Source organism: Leptosomus discolor, chromosome 8 (assembly GCF_034619465.1).
Source record: "Leptosomus discolor isolate bLepDis1 chromosome 8, bLepDis1.hap2, whole genome shotgun sequence".
In the NCBI taxonomy this organism is placed as follows: domain Eukaryota; kingdom Metazoa; phylum Chordata; class Aves; order Leptosomiformes; family Leptosomidae; genus Leptosomus; species Leptosomus discolor.
In genome coordinates this window covers 1,562,968-1,580,519 of record NC_141398.1, presented here as the reverse complement: position 1 = coordinate 1,580,519, position 17,552 = coordinate 1,562,968, and the positions used below count along the sequence as shown (strand labels likewise).

At 40.2% G+C, this 17,552-nt stretch overlaps 1 protein-coding gene across 1 annotated transcript in view; it reads left to right on the top strand.

The window, feature by feature from the left end:
* Positions 1-17,552, top strand: part of NETO1 (neuropilin and tolloid like 1) — a 55,708-nt gene that overhangs the window by 12,629 nt on the left and 25,527 nt on the right. The window contains exon 4 of the mRNA XM_086469222.1: positions 1,116-1,364. Coding sequence (XP_086325348.1) covers positions 1,116-1,364 — 249 coding nt within the window. The remainder of the gene's footprint in view (positions 1-1,115; positions 1,365-17,552) is intronic.

Genomic DNA, 17,552 nt, shown 5'->3' with positions numbered 1-17,552 from the left:
ACACCCACAAGATGTAGGTTCTGGTCATGCTGATAGCTCTCCCGTTTCCACTGAGGAAAGCCAAGGAAGGAGGGAGGCTGCTGGAGCGGCAGCAGCTTCCCCGCGGAGCTGATGCGCTTGGCTCCGAGTTTGATCTTGCACGTTTCCGTGTAAAGAGAGCGCTGGCTCAGGCGGCGCTCAGGGCCCTTCCAGCCCCTTCTGCTGCCTGCGAAGCGGAGGACGTGATCCCAAGAGAGGCTGAGCCGGCGGTGACGCATCAAACCCTTCCTTAGCAGAAGGCTCTGTCAGCAAAAGGCGGTGTCGCACCCTGATCTGGACACGGAAGGCGTAGTCTTTTCGCTGGGGACAGCGTTAAGCGTAGGAACGGGGCACCCCAGGGGTGCTGCAGCTGTTAGAATTTGTAGGCAAAAACTCAATTTTATTTTTCTCCTTTGCTTTATACAGGGCACGCCAGGGAATATTTGTTTTAGAGGTCGTTCTGGCTGCCGCTAGCCTTAGTATCTATGAATAAAGATGGGGTTTATGTCTGTTCACGTGACCACTGTAATGTTTCTTCATCCTTATCTAGTTTCTCAAGTGGGCATTCACTGCACTTGTCCTTAAGTTTCAAACGAGAGGATAAGCAATTCTGAGGATGGGCAATGACACTCAAGCTTGTCATTGACCGCAATACCTATAGGAGCAGAGTTTGTCCTTCTTACTGTAGCACAGACCTGATCAGGCTTTTCTTCATCCTCGTCAGCATTAGGTAGAAAAGGATTCTGATTAACGTTTGCCTCCCCAAACACCAGAAAACACTGTTTTTCCAGAGGCGTAAGTTTCTTAGAGAGATTTTATGTTTGAACCAATTGTTCCTAACCTGTATTTGCTTTTCACCATAGACATGTCTCAGTTTCACTAAGAACTGCTGCCATCAGCATTTTTTTAAAGGAAAAGAATAGACAAGTACACTGATGGTGTAAATTCTATAAAAATACAGACGTGCTAGTTTTCAAGCAAGGTTTTGAGCCAACTGTTAAGATGCACACAAAATTAATTTATTTTCTTTAATTTTGTTTTAGGTTCGAAGGGTCTTGACTTAGAAAGTAATCAGATCATTTTCTTTTCATCTCTAGCTGCCCCTAGACAATGCATTGAACTACACTTCGACGAAAAATATTCCATCGAGCCTTCCTGGGAGTGTAAATTTGACCACATTGAAGTACGAGATGGACCTTTTGGCTTTTCCCCAATCATTGGACGTTTCTGTGGACAGCAAAATCCACCTATGATAAAATCCAGCGGCAGATTCCTGTGGATTAAATTTTTTGCTGATGGTGAGCTGGAATCTATCGGGTTTTCTGCTCGGTATAATTTTACACCTGGTGAGTACAAACCATCACACTTTTTGATAGAAAAAGCTTATCATAGTAACTTTGCTAACGATGTATAACTGTGCTGCTGAATAATATCTTTAACTGGGACTATGTTTATTGCTGAGGAAAGTATTAGCAGGCAGGAAAGTGATAGAAGGTATATATATCTTTTGCATAACAAGTCAGGATTATTCAAGGAAAAAGTTTTCAATACAGTTTTGCCCAGGGTGCATATATTCACCCTCTGCATTATTATTAAATAATTGTTTTCAATCAGATTCTATTGTAGAAAATAATTCGAAATGTTTCATGGGGAGTTATGGGGTTTATGCCGGATTGTTACGCTGCGTAGCTTTTCGTTCAAAATGATCATTGATAAAGTATTCTAATAAAAAAATGTAATCATCTCAGAAAATTCCATCATTGCTTTTCCACTTCACCAGTCATTTCTCCAACCGAGGAGCGGACTAGTTCTCCCTTTTCGATAAAGTAAACTGTTACAAGTATTGCCAGAGGAAGCGTGAGGTTCAAATAGTAAAATGTATTAAATATTTTTCTAAAAAAGATGTACATCTTAATTGTAATTGTACAATTATTCCTTGCCACTTTTAAATTTAATCCATTAAAGTAAACCAAAATTCATAGTCATACTTTCCACCAATTCCCCTCCTTCCCCCACTTATTGAGAAAAGATTGCTGATTTTAAATTTGATTTTTGGCTGCAGCTATACTGTACTGCATTGCACTGCTGGATCTGACGTAGCTCTGTACCTTCTTATGTATTGAGTGATGAGTCATACCTTAATATAGCTCGCTCTAAAGCACTGTAATTATTATGTAATTTTGTCAATTATGTCACTATTGTTTCAGCTAAATTATTGTATTAGGTGGAACAATATTCTTTAGAATACCTGCTAAAATTAACAGGCCCCAAATTCTGCTTGCTTAATTATTCCAGTAGCATCACAGAAGGTAGCAGGACTACTTGAGTGCTCCTCTATGCAGTTTTCTTCCCCTAATACAAGGAAAATAGTTATAAAATTACCCAGCATAGTTCAGTTTTCTTTTAAGTCAAAGATGCTGTTTTCCAGAGGGTGAACATATTTAGAAGGTTCAAACAGCAACAGAACACAGAATTTCTGTAGCAGATAACCTGATAGCCAGGTATAGGTATCTATTGTAAGTGCAAAGATGATGGACAAAATTTTGCTACATCCACACATACTTGTCTCTGAAAAGTGAGTTAAATTTGTATTTTGTTTGCCCTGGCTCTGTGGGCTTGTGCCATTTTCCTCCCCATCCCTGCCAGAAGTTCTTTGCTTTAGATTTCATGTCCTTCTTGTTTCAGAGGGTTACATATCAGGTTGAAAAGATGTTCATAGCACAATCTGCAGCTTATTCTGTCAAGTGAAAAACAATTTCCTGGACCATGTTTTATCCTCATTTCTTTTCTACTGCTATAAGGTGGATTTCTACACAGAGATCAATGCTGCTAAATTGCTATAGCAGCATAAATTATTCCAGACATCAGGTGGAATAGCTATGTCTTTTTTCTTGTTTCTGTCTTTTTTTTTTTTTTTCCCCTCGATAGATTTCAATAGGAAGCTCTGCAAACGATAGAGGGTTTCTAGGAATATTGGCCAAAATGAGAATATATGATCAGTGTGACAAGTGGAAAACAGCACTGCTGCCTCCCTGATCACCAGCGAGGGGGAGCAGTTCTCGCTCCACAGGACTCCTTGACCCACCCTTTATTACACAGGCCCAGATAACGCTTGACACGTTGAGCTCTCTTGTCCCAGTGTGTGCAGCGGGAGGGGTCACTGCCAGCTCCTCAAAAAGAGTGACAGCTTTCGTGACCATGTAAGAGTAGCACAGAGAGGCATTGCCTCCAGAAATCATCACCTAAACCACTCACATCCACCTTGGGTGGTGACACCTTATGAAATCATGAACAAAGGAGGGAGCAGAAGAAGATTTTCAGCTCACTTTTCTTTAAAGAACATCAAGAAAGTGATCCAAAGCAAAGACACCCTTGGAAGCCATTGGTGTCTAGCGCAGCTGAATGCTCCGAAGAGACACAACTTGTTGCTTCCATCTCACCAGGCACGAGCAGCCCCCTCTGCCCAACCACAGCCCACATAGGAGACCCCCAACCAACCCCCCCAGCCCAGTGACAAGCACAGCAGAGCTAAATCTTTAGTAGCAGCGACTTGTGATGGTCCCCACCTGTGTGGCCCCCACCCACCCCCCCACCCCAGTCCATAACTTGATAGAGGCTCTGGTTTGTTGATAAAGAGGAGACATGGGATGCTGGAGGTGTGGGGGTGTTGCAGGATTTCAAAAAAAGTGAGTAAATTTGACTAACTTGAAGCAGCAGCCATTTGTTATTATGTGAATGGTACCTGAAAGAGCAGGGAAAGATGTTATTTGCTGCGTCTCTAGGGTGCACAAAGCCAGCTAACTGGATTAAGTTGAAAAAACCAATCAATTAGGATATCAGGAAAAATGTTTTGATGAAAATTTGTTAGTCTGTGCGAATGGAAGGAGCCCTGTCACCTGGGGCATTTTAAAAATAGTTTGGATAAAGTCCTAAAAAAACAAATTATATAGAACAATCCTGAGGAACAGAGTATTGTTTTGCAATTACTATTACTTTTCTGGTTAATAATTTCTTTGACTCCTTGTTATTGAAATAGTTGGAACTCCATCCATCGATGCAAAAATCTGGTGGAGTTTCAACAGTCCCTCAACAGGCTGGGATTTCAGGCAGCTTGAAGCAAAGAGCATTCCCTTGCCATAGATTTTGTGCTATTTAAATAGGGTTTTTTTCAGAGAGCTTTTCAGCACTCCAAAAGGTGAGATCTAGCAGAAGAAACAATTTAGTGACAAATCCAGAACTACACACAAAACCAGCGAAACCACATCCGGTAAGTGGTAAAGCTACTGAAAAATTTGCAAAAATGTTCCTGATTAAGAGCATAATTTAAGGTTTCATTTTGGTGATTCTAAAAATTACAGAGCTAAGCAAGATGTGGTTGAATGAGGCTGGATGTATGATATAAGGTCTGACTAGTTTAATGTGAAAACTCTGGGTTAAGAGAAGAAGTTTTCTTTTATATTATTACAGATGAATACCAGTAATCAGATGCAATTTGGATGTAAAGTAAATTTTCAACCCTCTTGTATACATGAGAGTTTATAAGGAAAACAAAACATATTTACTCTTTATATATTATTTTAATCTTACTTTTTATTGATAAATGCTCATTAACTGTGAGCATTTCTAAATGGAACTATCTGAACCTATGAAACCTTCATAAACGTATTTTGTTGGGGTTTTTTGCAAATCTCATCTACAAAAGAAATAGCATATCAGACTACAATATTTTCAGGTTGTTCTGATTCGTTTTGAGTGCAAATATGATTGGCTAGGGAAAGACACACGAGATGAGTCATATGATCATTCTTTCTTGCTCTTTTTTTCTTGTCATTCTTTTGGCCATTGAAAGGCCAATGTCTGAAATTTCATTTTACATCTCTGGGCCCTTGGACTCAATGTGTTACCCTCGTTTTTCCTAAAAAGTTATGTCTCAAGAGCATTTTCTGAAATGATGTTGAATCATTGTTTTGTGTAGAAAAATTCAAGTGTTACTTCAAGGGGACTTACTGTTGACAACCATTCTTCAAAATGAGACAGTTTTTTAGGGTAGACAAGGAATCAGAGAGAGAGAGGGGATATGTTTATTTGAGCTTTCTTACTCAGCTAGAATAATCAGATCTCTGTTTATCCTGGTCCCTGATTTTGCAGGCCAGTGGCTTAAGACAGCACATTGCTTTCAGTTCCTTCACTTAGCAGAAGCCATCTGTGTTTTTATTTAGCCCCATTAATAGAAAGGTCAGTCAGTAACATTTTCTGTTCAGCTGCCTGATAACGGGAAAAGAAAGCAAGCTTTGTACTCTTACTTCCCCAAAAGTGGAGTGTAAAACACTGCCTAATCAGAATAACGGTACTTTTACACCCCCCTTGCAGTGGCACAAGTAGCTGCAGAATGTCAGAGCAATAGAATAATGACATCATTTATCCCGGGGCAAAAAAAACCCAAGCCAAACTCTTCCTGATTGGGGATTTTCCGTATCTTAGGACTGGTGAAAATTTTAATGTGAATTTGTTAGATTCAGTCACAGCTCTAAAGAACTTAGATAAGATATTGTCAAATCGTTTTGCCTTTTAATGTCCGTGTTCTGCCTTGTGTGTGTGTAAGGATGGGGTCTGTCCCAGGCATCTGGGGCAGCTGGATGCTTGTGGGATCTTGCTCCTTTGCTTTTTATTTTCCCGTTCTCTTCTGAACTTGGGTTGATTGCTTCAAGGTTAACATCGGCAGTGACAACAACTTTTCCCCAACTCGTAATCCATTGAAGTTTTCTGAGAAACAATAAAAAAATCTCAGAGCTGTGCAACTTTGGATGAGTCGATCTTTTTCCTTTGGGGTCAGAGTTGGTTTGAAACGATGAGAAATTACTCATTACAACACTTTGTTTAAACTTTTAAGCCAGAACCTTCTGATTTTTTTTAAAAGAAAAAAAAGTGAATTTATTTTATTTACTGCGATTTCCAGCCCTCAGCACTTCCAGTTGTCATAAGCAGCTTCCTTGAGTTATCAACTATTCGTGCGCTCATACAAGTGTGCAAAAGCCAGGCACTGGGCGGCTGTTTATGATGTGTGAGGGCATCTGCTCTCATGAAGAAGGGATTTCACCGTAACATCTAGGATGATGCATCTACATGTTGAAAATCATGACCAACTACATAAATACAGTCTTTTCAAGGGAATGTGATTTGTGTTGGGCTGTTCTATAGATTCAATTAACTTAGAGGAACTGTAGGATTAGGCCCAGATTATTTCAGTACCATAGATGTGAATCTGTAATGGGATAGTATGTTTATTTTAAATTTGAAGTGAAAAATAATTCCTTACGTGGAGCAAATGGGTATCAAAAAGATCTCATGGGATTCTCAGGTCCCATATTACCACTTGTTACCACATATTTACATTTTTCTTTCTACAACAGCCTAAAGGCAGCTACAGAACTGCCTGGTCTGGAAATCCCTGTGTGCTGGGAGTATCTCTTACCAGCAGAAAAGTTGAACACTGAAGTTCTCACCCTGTTGAGCTTTGCTGTAAAAATGAGAGCAACAGAAATATAAGATACAGTTTTAAATATTCTAACACTGGAAGAAAGAAAAAACCCAAGAGCTGCATTGACTAGGGACATCACAGTTGCATTGGTGTTGACTGCGTGTGAGCATGGGAGCGAAGGGGCTTCCCAAGTCAGGCCGTGTTGTCTCTCACACTGGGACTGCAAGCAGCAAGCTTCCAACTCGTATCATAAATGTTTAAATTCGTACCTCGCTACTGAGAGAGCTTAAAAGACCTTCAGGGTTAACTTTATTTGGGTATTTTCTGCTGCAGCCATTGTTGTGGAAGACCTGTTCCAGGATCCAAATTGTTAGGAACGTTCTTCTGATTTCTTACCTAAAATGATTCGTGGCCAGCTTAGGTCTTTGCCTTCTTATACCAACGTTACTCACTGGCTTTGAAACCTCTTTTCTCACCAGGACTGCATGCACTGTGCCGTGAGCTTAGAAATGGCAGTCATCTTTTTTTACAATGTCTGTCTGCTTGTCTACACAAGCCAAACCCTTGTGCTGCCTTTTTGTGCCATGGGCTCTTTGTCCCCCTGCCACCAGTACCACCCCTGCTCTCTCCAAGAACCTCTTCTCTGTGTCTGTTCCACAAGTTGAACACAGACTTCTAGAGGAGGTTTACTAGGATATTGCACTGCAGTAGAGGGGCAAATAATTCTTTTCTACCTCCACAGAAAATACCTTTCTTGATATGCAGGTGATCCCACCAATAAAGGTGATTATGGTGTTGCATTGCTAAATATTATTCACAGAGGAACCACATTTCTCTGACCAAAAAGTCTTTTTGAAAGCACCTGGGAGGAACCTTTAGCAAGCTTAGATGTGCATTCAAAAATAATACTAGAAAACCAACATTTGTAGGTCAAGCTGCATTTTTACACGACCATTGTCATCATTCTCGAAATAGCTTATATTATTACTTGTTACGGAACAGTTAAAACTAAATCTTGGAGGCAGGAGGGGATTTCCCTTAAATACGATCCTTTTCTTATGCTCTTTGCCCTAAGGATACTCGTTTGGCTTTATGCAAATACTATACTGGGTTGGCTTAACCTGGGGGCTGGTACGGAGTGATTACCCTTTGCTTTAAACACCTGCAAAACGCGGAAATAACCAGTGAGCCCTGGGCGTTTGTTTTCCCTGTGCATTATTGATTTCTCTGTAATGTTTGTGAAGCATTTGGAAACTGCAGAGCAGGGAAGATATTACAGAACTTGTACTGAACGGAAAGCCTGGGTACCCATCTTCCATAAGTGTTTGGGAACAACTTGCTCACAAGGAGAGTTTTCACTGGTACGCGCGCTCAGAATAGCACCTCCAAACCCTGATGTGGAGTATCTTACTTGGTAGCTCTCGTTCAATCATGTTAACACCTATTTCTTCTGGGAAAAAATGCCTCCTGTAATGAGTAAGGAGTTTTTAAATATGCTTCAAAGTTGTTCCAGGTTGTCTGACTTCCTTATCTGGCAGAGATTCTAGCAGCTCTTACCACGATGCACTTCTGGCCGGTCGCGTTGTGGCCTCATCCTGGCAGCTCTGTTGCCTGTCACAGCTTCTCGTGGTGACCTTGGCAGTGTGATGTCTGCACAGATTCTGCTGACATTGAAGAATTCTTTTTCTTTACTTATCCATTCCTTAAACCGTTGAATTTTCGCCTTTATGTATTGTATCTACAGGTTTCTGAGGTGTTACGGGTAGAGCCGTTGAGTCTTGATAATCACCTCAGCGCTTTTGTTTAATCAGCATGACTGTGGCCCTTCTGTTAGGCCGAGAAACTGGTTTTTGTTCTAGCCACAGAGTTGCAAGTGCTCTCATTCTTTAGCTGTCTGTGTAGAAAGTGATGCTTCTATGTTAGATACAAAACTGTGTTTATATCGCTTGTTTCTGTGTTTATATCACTGTTTTCAGTCACCCGTCTTGTTAATTTGATGTTTGCATAGGTTCGAGTAACTGCGATTGTTGATTTTTGTGTTATCATCTGTTCATTTAATGAAGTATTTCTCAATTCTAACAGCAATAAGGATCTTTATTGACGTATTTAGCTTTCCTTAACAGATCTTTTACTCTTTGAATAGCAGTTCTAGCTAATTCTCCTGAAAGAAAGGCACACAAGCCCTTGTTAGAAAGCTCCCAGTCCTCTGTAGCTAATAAAAAGCGTTCCTGCCCAATAATTAGTAGCTCTGATTCTGCCCACTACAATCTTTGGAAAAGTCAGGCATGTCTCTGTTCCTAGAATTGAGTATTTTTGCAGTATGCAACGGCTACTAAATTAGTAAACGTGTCAAATTCAAAATATATCCTCTCTCAGCCTTTGTGCTGTATACTCATCGACTGCTTAGCCTTGGTTTGTTTTCTGAGGGTAGTATTCATGTTTTTTGCAAGGAGGTCAATCCAGAGAGTCTGTTTTGCTTACCAGTGCTGAGGTGAATGTTATTGAATAATGTTTTGTATATTTGTGGTTCTGGTAGCGGTATGTTGTCACCTAAATATATCGTTTGCGATATCGATGGCTGTGACCAGCGTTGGTTGGCTTGCTGTCTGTTGAGAAGTGCAGACTGTGTCATTCTTTGATCTCAGATACCCCGTTTGAGCCGCTTTGGTGCTCGGGTCCCAAAGTAAGATTCTGCTTCCTTCAACTTTGATAGAAATTTTGTCCTAACTATTTTGTAAATTAACTTTTAGCTAGCCCATTAGAGTGTCTGTGCCTTTGATCTGTCTTCTCTTTCTCTCTTACTGTGTGATATCAAAGAGCCTGCGATCTTTAATGCCATGCTGCTGTCATGGGGTAGAGAAACACCATCATGCATAGACTTTTGCATGTGGGTTCAGAGAACTGTTACCATGCATAGCCCTTTCCATGGGAGGAACAGAAATACAAAGATTTCCGTGAGAGCTGGATGCCATCCGTATGGCTAGTTCTAGCCAACGTGTGCATTGCTAGACACGACCCTGGTAGAGAATCAAGAGCTTGAACCAAGCCTCTGAACACCCAGACTTACTCCTGTCTGTGTTTGCCCTTTCTCTCTTTCACTCGCTCTCTTTTTACCATTTATGCCTTTCTTCACCTTAAACACACACCAAGGAGTTATGAACAAACCTCGTCTCAGTAACGTTAGCTGAGGTTATGTATACAGAGAGGTGTATTATCCTAAAAATGTGCAAGACAAATTGAGAAAGTGAGAAATTGAATTTTTTGAGTCCAACCATAAAAGAATCCAAACTTTGCAATATGAAAATCTGTAATGAAGAGGTATGTAATGGTAACAGTGGGTTCATGCAAGAGCCACCTTCTTGTGGTCAGTGTTATTTAATTTTGTGAATGCTGAATAGATTCAAGGGGTTTTTTCCTTATAATATTAATTCACATTATGTAGAGATATTCCTTTAAAAGTTCATAAGTAACATATCCTTCTGGTCAACAGGGTAAGGTTGACAAAATGTGCAGCCACCAAACACAGGGCGCTGTAAGCGTCTTGACATCCCTAAGTTTCAGAACTTGCTGGCCTCCTGTGGGCTGTTTCTAGAACGTAATTCACACTGTATCTTGTAGATAGGTGTTTTATTAGTTAGCTTTGAAATAAAAAATTGTCACATCATTTTCATTCCTGCAAATCTTTGGACTCATCTTTACACACAGAATGCCGCTAGCACAGGTAACACTTTTCCTATGTTTGGGAAAGCCAGTAAGTCGTTTTTGTTTGTGTTGTGTTCTATGTGTAGATGGGTTCAATTTGCACATGTTTTTTACTGTGGCAAGTCCAGATGCTGGGGATCTTTAATTTGTTTCTCTGCAAAACCTGTTCATTTCACTAAGGTCCTTGGGCCAGATAAGAACAACAGCTACTATAATTTAACACTGTAATCCATCAAAAATCTTTGAAATTACTTTCTGATATGCCCAAAGATAATTCCAAAGTACAGTTGCTTAAGCTTACCATACTCAAATACTGCACTGACAAGCCACTAAATCTAGTCCCAGTTTAGCAAAGAACTTCAGGAAGCCTGCATTTAAGCACGTGCCTACATTTAAGCATGTGCCTAAATCTGGGCAACCTCCAGACTTGTGTACTTACTTAAAGGTAAGTACGTTTAAGTAGCGTCCTCTACCTTTTCATCTCTTGAACTAAGTCAAAATTAAATATTTGTTTATTTTGGAGACCTGAACTACTATCTCTTCAAATCTTTTCATGAATTAAAAGCTAGTTTTCTAAGTTTACACAAATTATGTGGTAGATGTTTATCAATTCAGTGTTGGTCTATTTGATTAATGTCCCACTGATACAGCCTTGGGTAGGCTCAACTTCTTCACTAACTACCAGTTTTCACTTGTTTTCATGTTCTGTTATAGTAAGTTGAGGCTTTGTTGGAGTCAGAACATCATGATTAGTGACTTGTCTGTCTTCCTGTGCTATTATTCCTCTACATATCCTTGCCCCTTAAAAAATATCATCCCAGAATCACCATAAATTAAATTACTTTCTGTATGTAAAAATTTTCTTTAACCATGCTTAGAGCAGAATTCATTCAGATAAGTTTTTTGGTCCAATGCAGTTTGTGAAGCAGGTCTACAAGTTGTAAAATGAAGTAATACTAGTTCTGCAACCACTTGCAATGAGTACTGATTCCACTCCTTGGATTTTAAATTTTAAACATAAACTAAAGTTTCCAGCAGATTTTTACTACATTCCCACTACTTAAACTTGTGGTAGTGCAGCTGTTGCCAGCTGGGCTTTTTGAAATAAAAGTGGAGCTGTACTTCAGGATAAATTTTTGAAGGGAACAATTATTTATTGATAGGAAGAGAGGCCTGTGGGTTTTTTGTGTTATCATTTGTTCTTTTCTCTAAAATTGGGAGTTAAGTTCCCAGACAAAATCTCCACAAACAGGAGGTACCCGGGGAAAGCCAACATGATCTTTAGTATCTTGCTTTTTCTGCAAAATCTGATCTCCTCACTCTAGCTCGTTCTGGAGCTCAGCAGAAGTCAGGGCCGAGGAGCTGTTCCCTTTATCGAATGCCTTTCCAATAATGAAGAAACTCTTGAGCCTGAGCTGGCTCAGCTGCAGCTCTTCCCAAGAATGGTGTCTGTCTTCCGTGCTGTATGTTGTTGGCACCTCTGACTATTTATCACTTCAGTCATTCATTCATTCAGCAATCTGCAGACATTTAAAAGCGCCTGCATTTTCTGTTCATTTATTTTCTCAATTCATTTGGGACCAAGCATTAAGACATTTCGGTGGTGAGACGTCTGTTGAAATAAACAATTGTTTGAGCAAAAGAACTGGATTTAAGAAGATTCAAATTTAAGAAGATTATTTTTTTGTGGACTTGGCACTTTTTTATCTTGCAATTACGTTCTTCATGTTTGTGTTTTCTGCCTTTTCTTTCACCTTTAGCCCACAAAACCAAAATCTAATGTATTGCTAGAAATTACATTCTATTAATAACGATGTGGTAGTTTTATTTTATTACTATAGGAAAATATTTAAAACTAATTTCAGAACTTGCATTTATAATTGCTGAATGAAGACTACAAGATTCCTTAACCCCTCTTGTCTCCCTGAAGTTTTAAATTTTTTTCCTGAAGTAGCTTCTCTGCAGCCCACTGTTTATCTAACTAGTCTAATCTGATGCCTGAAAGTGTTATGTACAGCTCCATACAATGCAGAAAAATGAATCAGCTAAACAGACCAAATTCTTCTCTGGTTTAAGAATGAGACTTCTGTTTGTACCAATGAAGTCGGCTGCACGGTCAGGCAGGTTGGGTTTAGTCTCTGCCATGATACAGCCAGCCTGCTGGGAGAGTGCTTTGCAGTCGTGTGGACACACTCTCTAATCGAGAACCTTTCGTTACAAGGTGCTCACCATTCGTAATCAAATCGGGTGACGTTGCTCTTAGCAAAATTACTTCTGCCCCTAGAGAGCAACTCTCAAGAGAGACATTTTCTGTTTCTTATTAAAAATGCGTGATATAACAAATACCACAAACATTCAAGTACACACATATCTTTTGAAATTGTGAGATCAAATTATTCTTGCTCTGAAGACTCCTCTCGATGATGCTGAACGCACGTTGTTTACCTGATCACAGCACTGTCTGCAATTCACTGGGTAAATGAGTGCCTGACATTAGTGCTTCCCCAAATAGATTTGCAGAGGAGAATTTAACTTCAGAGAGACAAAACATTTTAGTCTGGGCTACACAGCCTAAAATGGACTTTAAATATTTTCTTAATGCTTTGGGTGATGAGATCCACCAAACAATTGAGAATGCCATCGAAAGGAATAAATTCGTTGCAAAACTGTGAAAATAAGTAAGCAAATGCTTTTGATCAACATTTTAAAATATTGCTTCAGAGATCATAACACAATAGAGATGCAGAAAGTTTATTTGAATACTTTGATGTCCAAAGATTACATCTAATGTCCAGCAATTTCTGTTAAGAAAGATTGCTTCAGCCATGAGTAAGATGAATGAGAACAGAATTGCCAAATATTTTCTGAGAATTCAGATTCAAATAAACTGATGTCCGTGGCACATCCATTATTAAAAATGTGTACTAGCATGACAGAAGCAGGCAGCGTGAAATGTGCTATTCTAGTCACATACCCGTCCCCTTGATGACACTGAGAAGCCACAAGATGTTGTGTAACAGGACTTACAAACATCATTTGCCAGATGTTATCTGATAGTTGAAGCTCAAGAGACAATGTTATCAAATCTGCTGGTTGCAGTATGTGGGTTAAAAGATTGTGTGATACCACTTCCCGTTTTCGCTTGATTTTGTCCCTTCCTTGTCTTTCTCGTAGCTCGTTTCTCAACTCTATGTGACAACTAATACTAAAAGAGAATGCACAAAATTATATTAAAAATATTTTGTTCTTTAATGCTGATTTCATTATGTGGATTAGACAGTTGGTTATTAACTGCTGCCAACAACTAAGTCCGTACTGAACTTACACAAAATAAATTTATAGCTTGGGGTTTTTTAATAATATGCATACTGGTTTTGTAGTTTAAAAATCAGATTTGGGTAATTTGAATCTCTGTAACTGTATGTGCTCTCCTCGCAAGAGCTTTAAATGACTCTTTCGGATCAAGATAGGAAAAATCCTGCTGTTTGGCAGTCAAAAACTTGATCTGGTCAAATGAAATTTAATTATTGCCTGATTGTTGGGTAAGCGGCTGACCCATACTTAAAAATCCGGAGCGCTGTGACTGACCGTCATGTTTGACCTGCTGCTGCTGAAAGCGAAAACTGTCCTGATACCTCATTTATTCTAAATATTACCACATCAGGGAAGAACTGGACAATCTCTAATCAGCACCCACTTTGCTGTCCTTTTCCCAGTCTCTTCAGCCAGTTAATGGTGATGTTGGATGTTGTATAAAGTAGACATAAGGACCTAATCAACACTGCCTTTCCAAAGTGTGATTCAACGAATCACAGTGGCCTTTTCGTGGTGAATGTGGTGCAAAACCCAGTTTTCATTCTCTGTATGAGGCTGAGACAGTCAATCAGGGTGACACTCAATAAATCAATTCCGAAATCCAGCTCAGATTGTGGGCCTAAACCTGCTTCTGTTAGAATCGATATTAAAACTGTTGAGTAAATCCAGTGGAAATCAGACTGTTGCTTCAGACTCCTCTGTCTTGAATAGAGGAGAAAAACTGCTAACAGGAAAACACCAACAGATTTCTGCTCTGGATATAGAACAGATCTTAAAAACGTCCTGTGACGCTGGTTTTTGGAGTCATACAAAGACTTTGCTACAGGAGAGCACTGAAACATAATGCATCCAATAACTTTCAAAAATCCAGTAAACTAATGAAGGGCTTTTTCTCTGTGGCTATTTCACTCGTCTGCACTCTAAGGACCGTATTCTCTGGAGTATTGTGTCTGCTTCATCACTCTCTGGTGTCTTACCCGGCCAGATGACTAAGCAATCAGTGGTTTTTACAAACACGGCTCAGTTCCCTTCCAGTGCTCTCTGACACAGTTACTCACTTTAGCGCGAGTCCACCCGGTGCTTTGCTAGGCTGTAAGAGAAAAGTATTTGCAGACAGTGCAAGACAGCTCTTGTAACGCGGGCAGTGAACTGTTCACACAGGGAAACGGGAGGAGGCATTTGAGTTTCTCATGTGAGGTGCAGTTACCTTCAAAAAGGTGCCAAGAGTCCACGCGCCGTAGCTGGCACGGTCGGCTGCAGCAGGGGATTGTTAGTAGGTCCAAACGCTATGCTGAGGTTTGTATTGGAAAGGTGTCGTAATGGGCGGTCAGCTACAGGGTTTGGAGTAGCAGAAGTCATATATTCTGTTGAGCATAACAGCTGAAAAAAAGACGTGGCTCTTCAAAAGAACTGGGACCATTGCAGTGAGCGTATTCATTCTGTTGAACGTTCTGAGAGCCACAGAACTTCTTTTGGATGCAAGGTTTTCTATTGATGTAACTTTTACAAGTCTCCACGTTTCTTACGGAAATTCCTGGTTTTCCTTTCACAAACTTCATTTCCCCGGTAAGCAGATCCTCATTAAAAAATGTAGATGTATTGCATTCCCCTCAAGGGCTATTGCCTCCTGTTTTCTCTCTCTCATTATAGGTGATCAGTCTTAATTTTCACAGCAAACTTTTCCTGTCTTGGGACATCTTCCTAATGGGAACATGATTTTCATCGGGACTATCTGTCTATCGGAAGATCTAGCTAGGCAGTGTTTAGATATCATTAAAAGGGTTCTGACTCAGCCAGACTGATAATAACAGTTTGACTGAATTACATACAGAAGAGCTGCTAAAGTGTAATCTGTTTAATGGCAGACTATTTAAAAACCAAACATTTGCTGCGTAAATATGCTTAAACACAGTTGCATTTGCAGCATCTCTGATAATACCTTATTTACAGATTGTTGTTTTATTATAATAATCTTGGTATACTATTAATGTTTAATGTAATGTATCACCTCAGGTGTCATAGATTGTATTTCGCTGTCACTCGTGAGATGTTGAAAGGTTACAAAAAGATTATTTTTCAAAACTGAGCAAGATCTGCAGTATTTCTAGAATTTTAACAGCTTGTGCACTTCTACGTGGATTGTTACCAATGTTACTGTATTGTTAGCAAGTGAGAACACGCTTTCAGAATTGTTTTGTGGCTCAAAGTCCAAAGTCTAGATTACACTTTGTTGTGGATTCTTGCAACTAGCACTCCTTTGTATGAAAACTCTCATATGGGAGAAATCCTGTCAGGACCTCTTTCTCCTTTTCTCCTCTGCACTTTGTGAATGTGATGGAGTTTTTTCAGTAGGTCAGAGTGATCCTTGCAAACTCAGCAAAAGGAAGAAATGTAATGGCTACATCAGTCACGGTTGGATGTTAGTTTGAAGCAGTAGTCAAAGTGGGTTTCCTTTAAGTGTCTGGCTTCAGCGCTGGATGTCAACATCTGAGAACATTAACTGAGATATTAGTTGCATTTAGTGCGGTTGGTTATCATATCTAACAGCTGATCTATAAAGCTGCCTAACAATCAAGGCTAATTGCCTGCGGAGTTGTATTTGCAGTCCCTTAAGTTCGCGATTTATAATGTGCAACTGTAAAAGGCAATTGGGAAGCCTGGTTACAGAGGAACAGTTTAAAAAAGAGATTTTACAGCTCCAGTTTTTGAAGACAGCACATTCCGACTGTTGAGGCTAACATGGCTGATCTCGCTTATAAAGCACTAGACTTTTTCAGAATATTATTTCGTTATGATTCTTACCGTCCTGGCTCGACTAAAGCTCAAGGGCAACAGCAGTTTTGGTGGTGGGTTTTGGTGGTTTTTTTTTTTTTTCATTCAGTACAATTCCTACTTCCAAATTCTCTCTTCATTGTTTTATTTATAGCTTTTTCTACACTGACCCAATCCTGAAACAATAAGGTCAGTTCCATGAGTAGACTACATGGCTCAAACTCTGCCTTGGTTTTGCTCCTGTGCAATCCTTTTGAGGCCTCGGCACTACGTATGTGGCTCAGGAGAAGCTTAATACAGAGTGTTTGTATATATTTGTTTATCATTGGTTTCAGAAGACCAGATACTATCAACTGAAGGGCTCATGGGGCAGGGTCCAAAGTGGCAACGCTCGTGACATTGCAACCAGCTGGGGAATAAGCCATGCCAACTAGAGCAGTGACAAATGCTCCTTAGCTGCCTCCCGAGATGTGAACCAGAAGACCAACCACCTCAGGCGCACGTACACTGATGCATGCAGCCTGGGGAGCAAACAGGAGAAACTGGAGCTCCATGTCCAGTCAGAAAGTTGTGATACCATAGGAATAACTGAAACGTGGTGGGATAACTCACATGACTGGAGGATTGCGATGGATACCTATAGCCTGTTTTGCAAAGACGGGCAGGGAAGAAGAGGAGGAGGAGTCATGCTCTATGTTGAGGAGAACCTTGAAAGTATAGAGGTCAGCTATGGCCACTGTGGAAGCCCTGTCAAGTGCCTCTGGGTCAAGATCATAGGAGTCATCTCCAAGAGGGATCTTACAGCAGGCATCTGCTACCAACCTCCAAACCAAAACCATAAGGCAAATGAAGCAATATTTGGGTTACATAAGCAAGCTTCAGGTCAACAGAACCTGGTTCTTATGAGTGACTTCAACTGCCCAGACATTTGTTGGAAGAACAATAGAGCAGCTCACATGTCATCCATGAAGTTCCTGGAATGCGCAGGGGATGAATTCCTCATACAAATGTTGGATGTGCCAACCAGGAATGAGGTGCTGCTGGGCTTGCTACTCGCAAACCAAGAAAACCTGCTTTGTAGTATCTCGGTTAATGATAGCCTTGGCTGCAAAGAAGATGGAAACTGCCTTTCTACAAGGAGTCACATGGAAAAGACAAGGAGTAATGGGTACAAGTTAATCCTGGGGAGATTTGATGGGACACTAGAGGAAGATTTTTTGCAATGCGAACAATTTGGCATAATCTCCCGAGGGAAGTGGTGGATTCC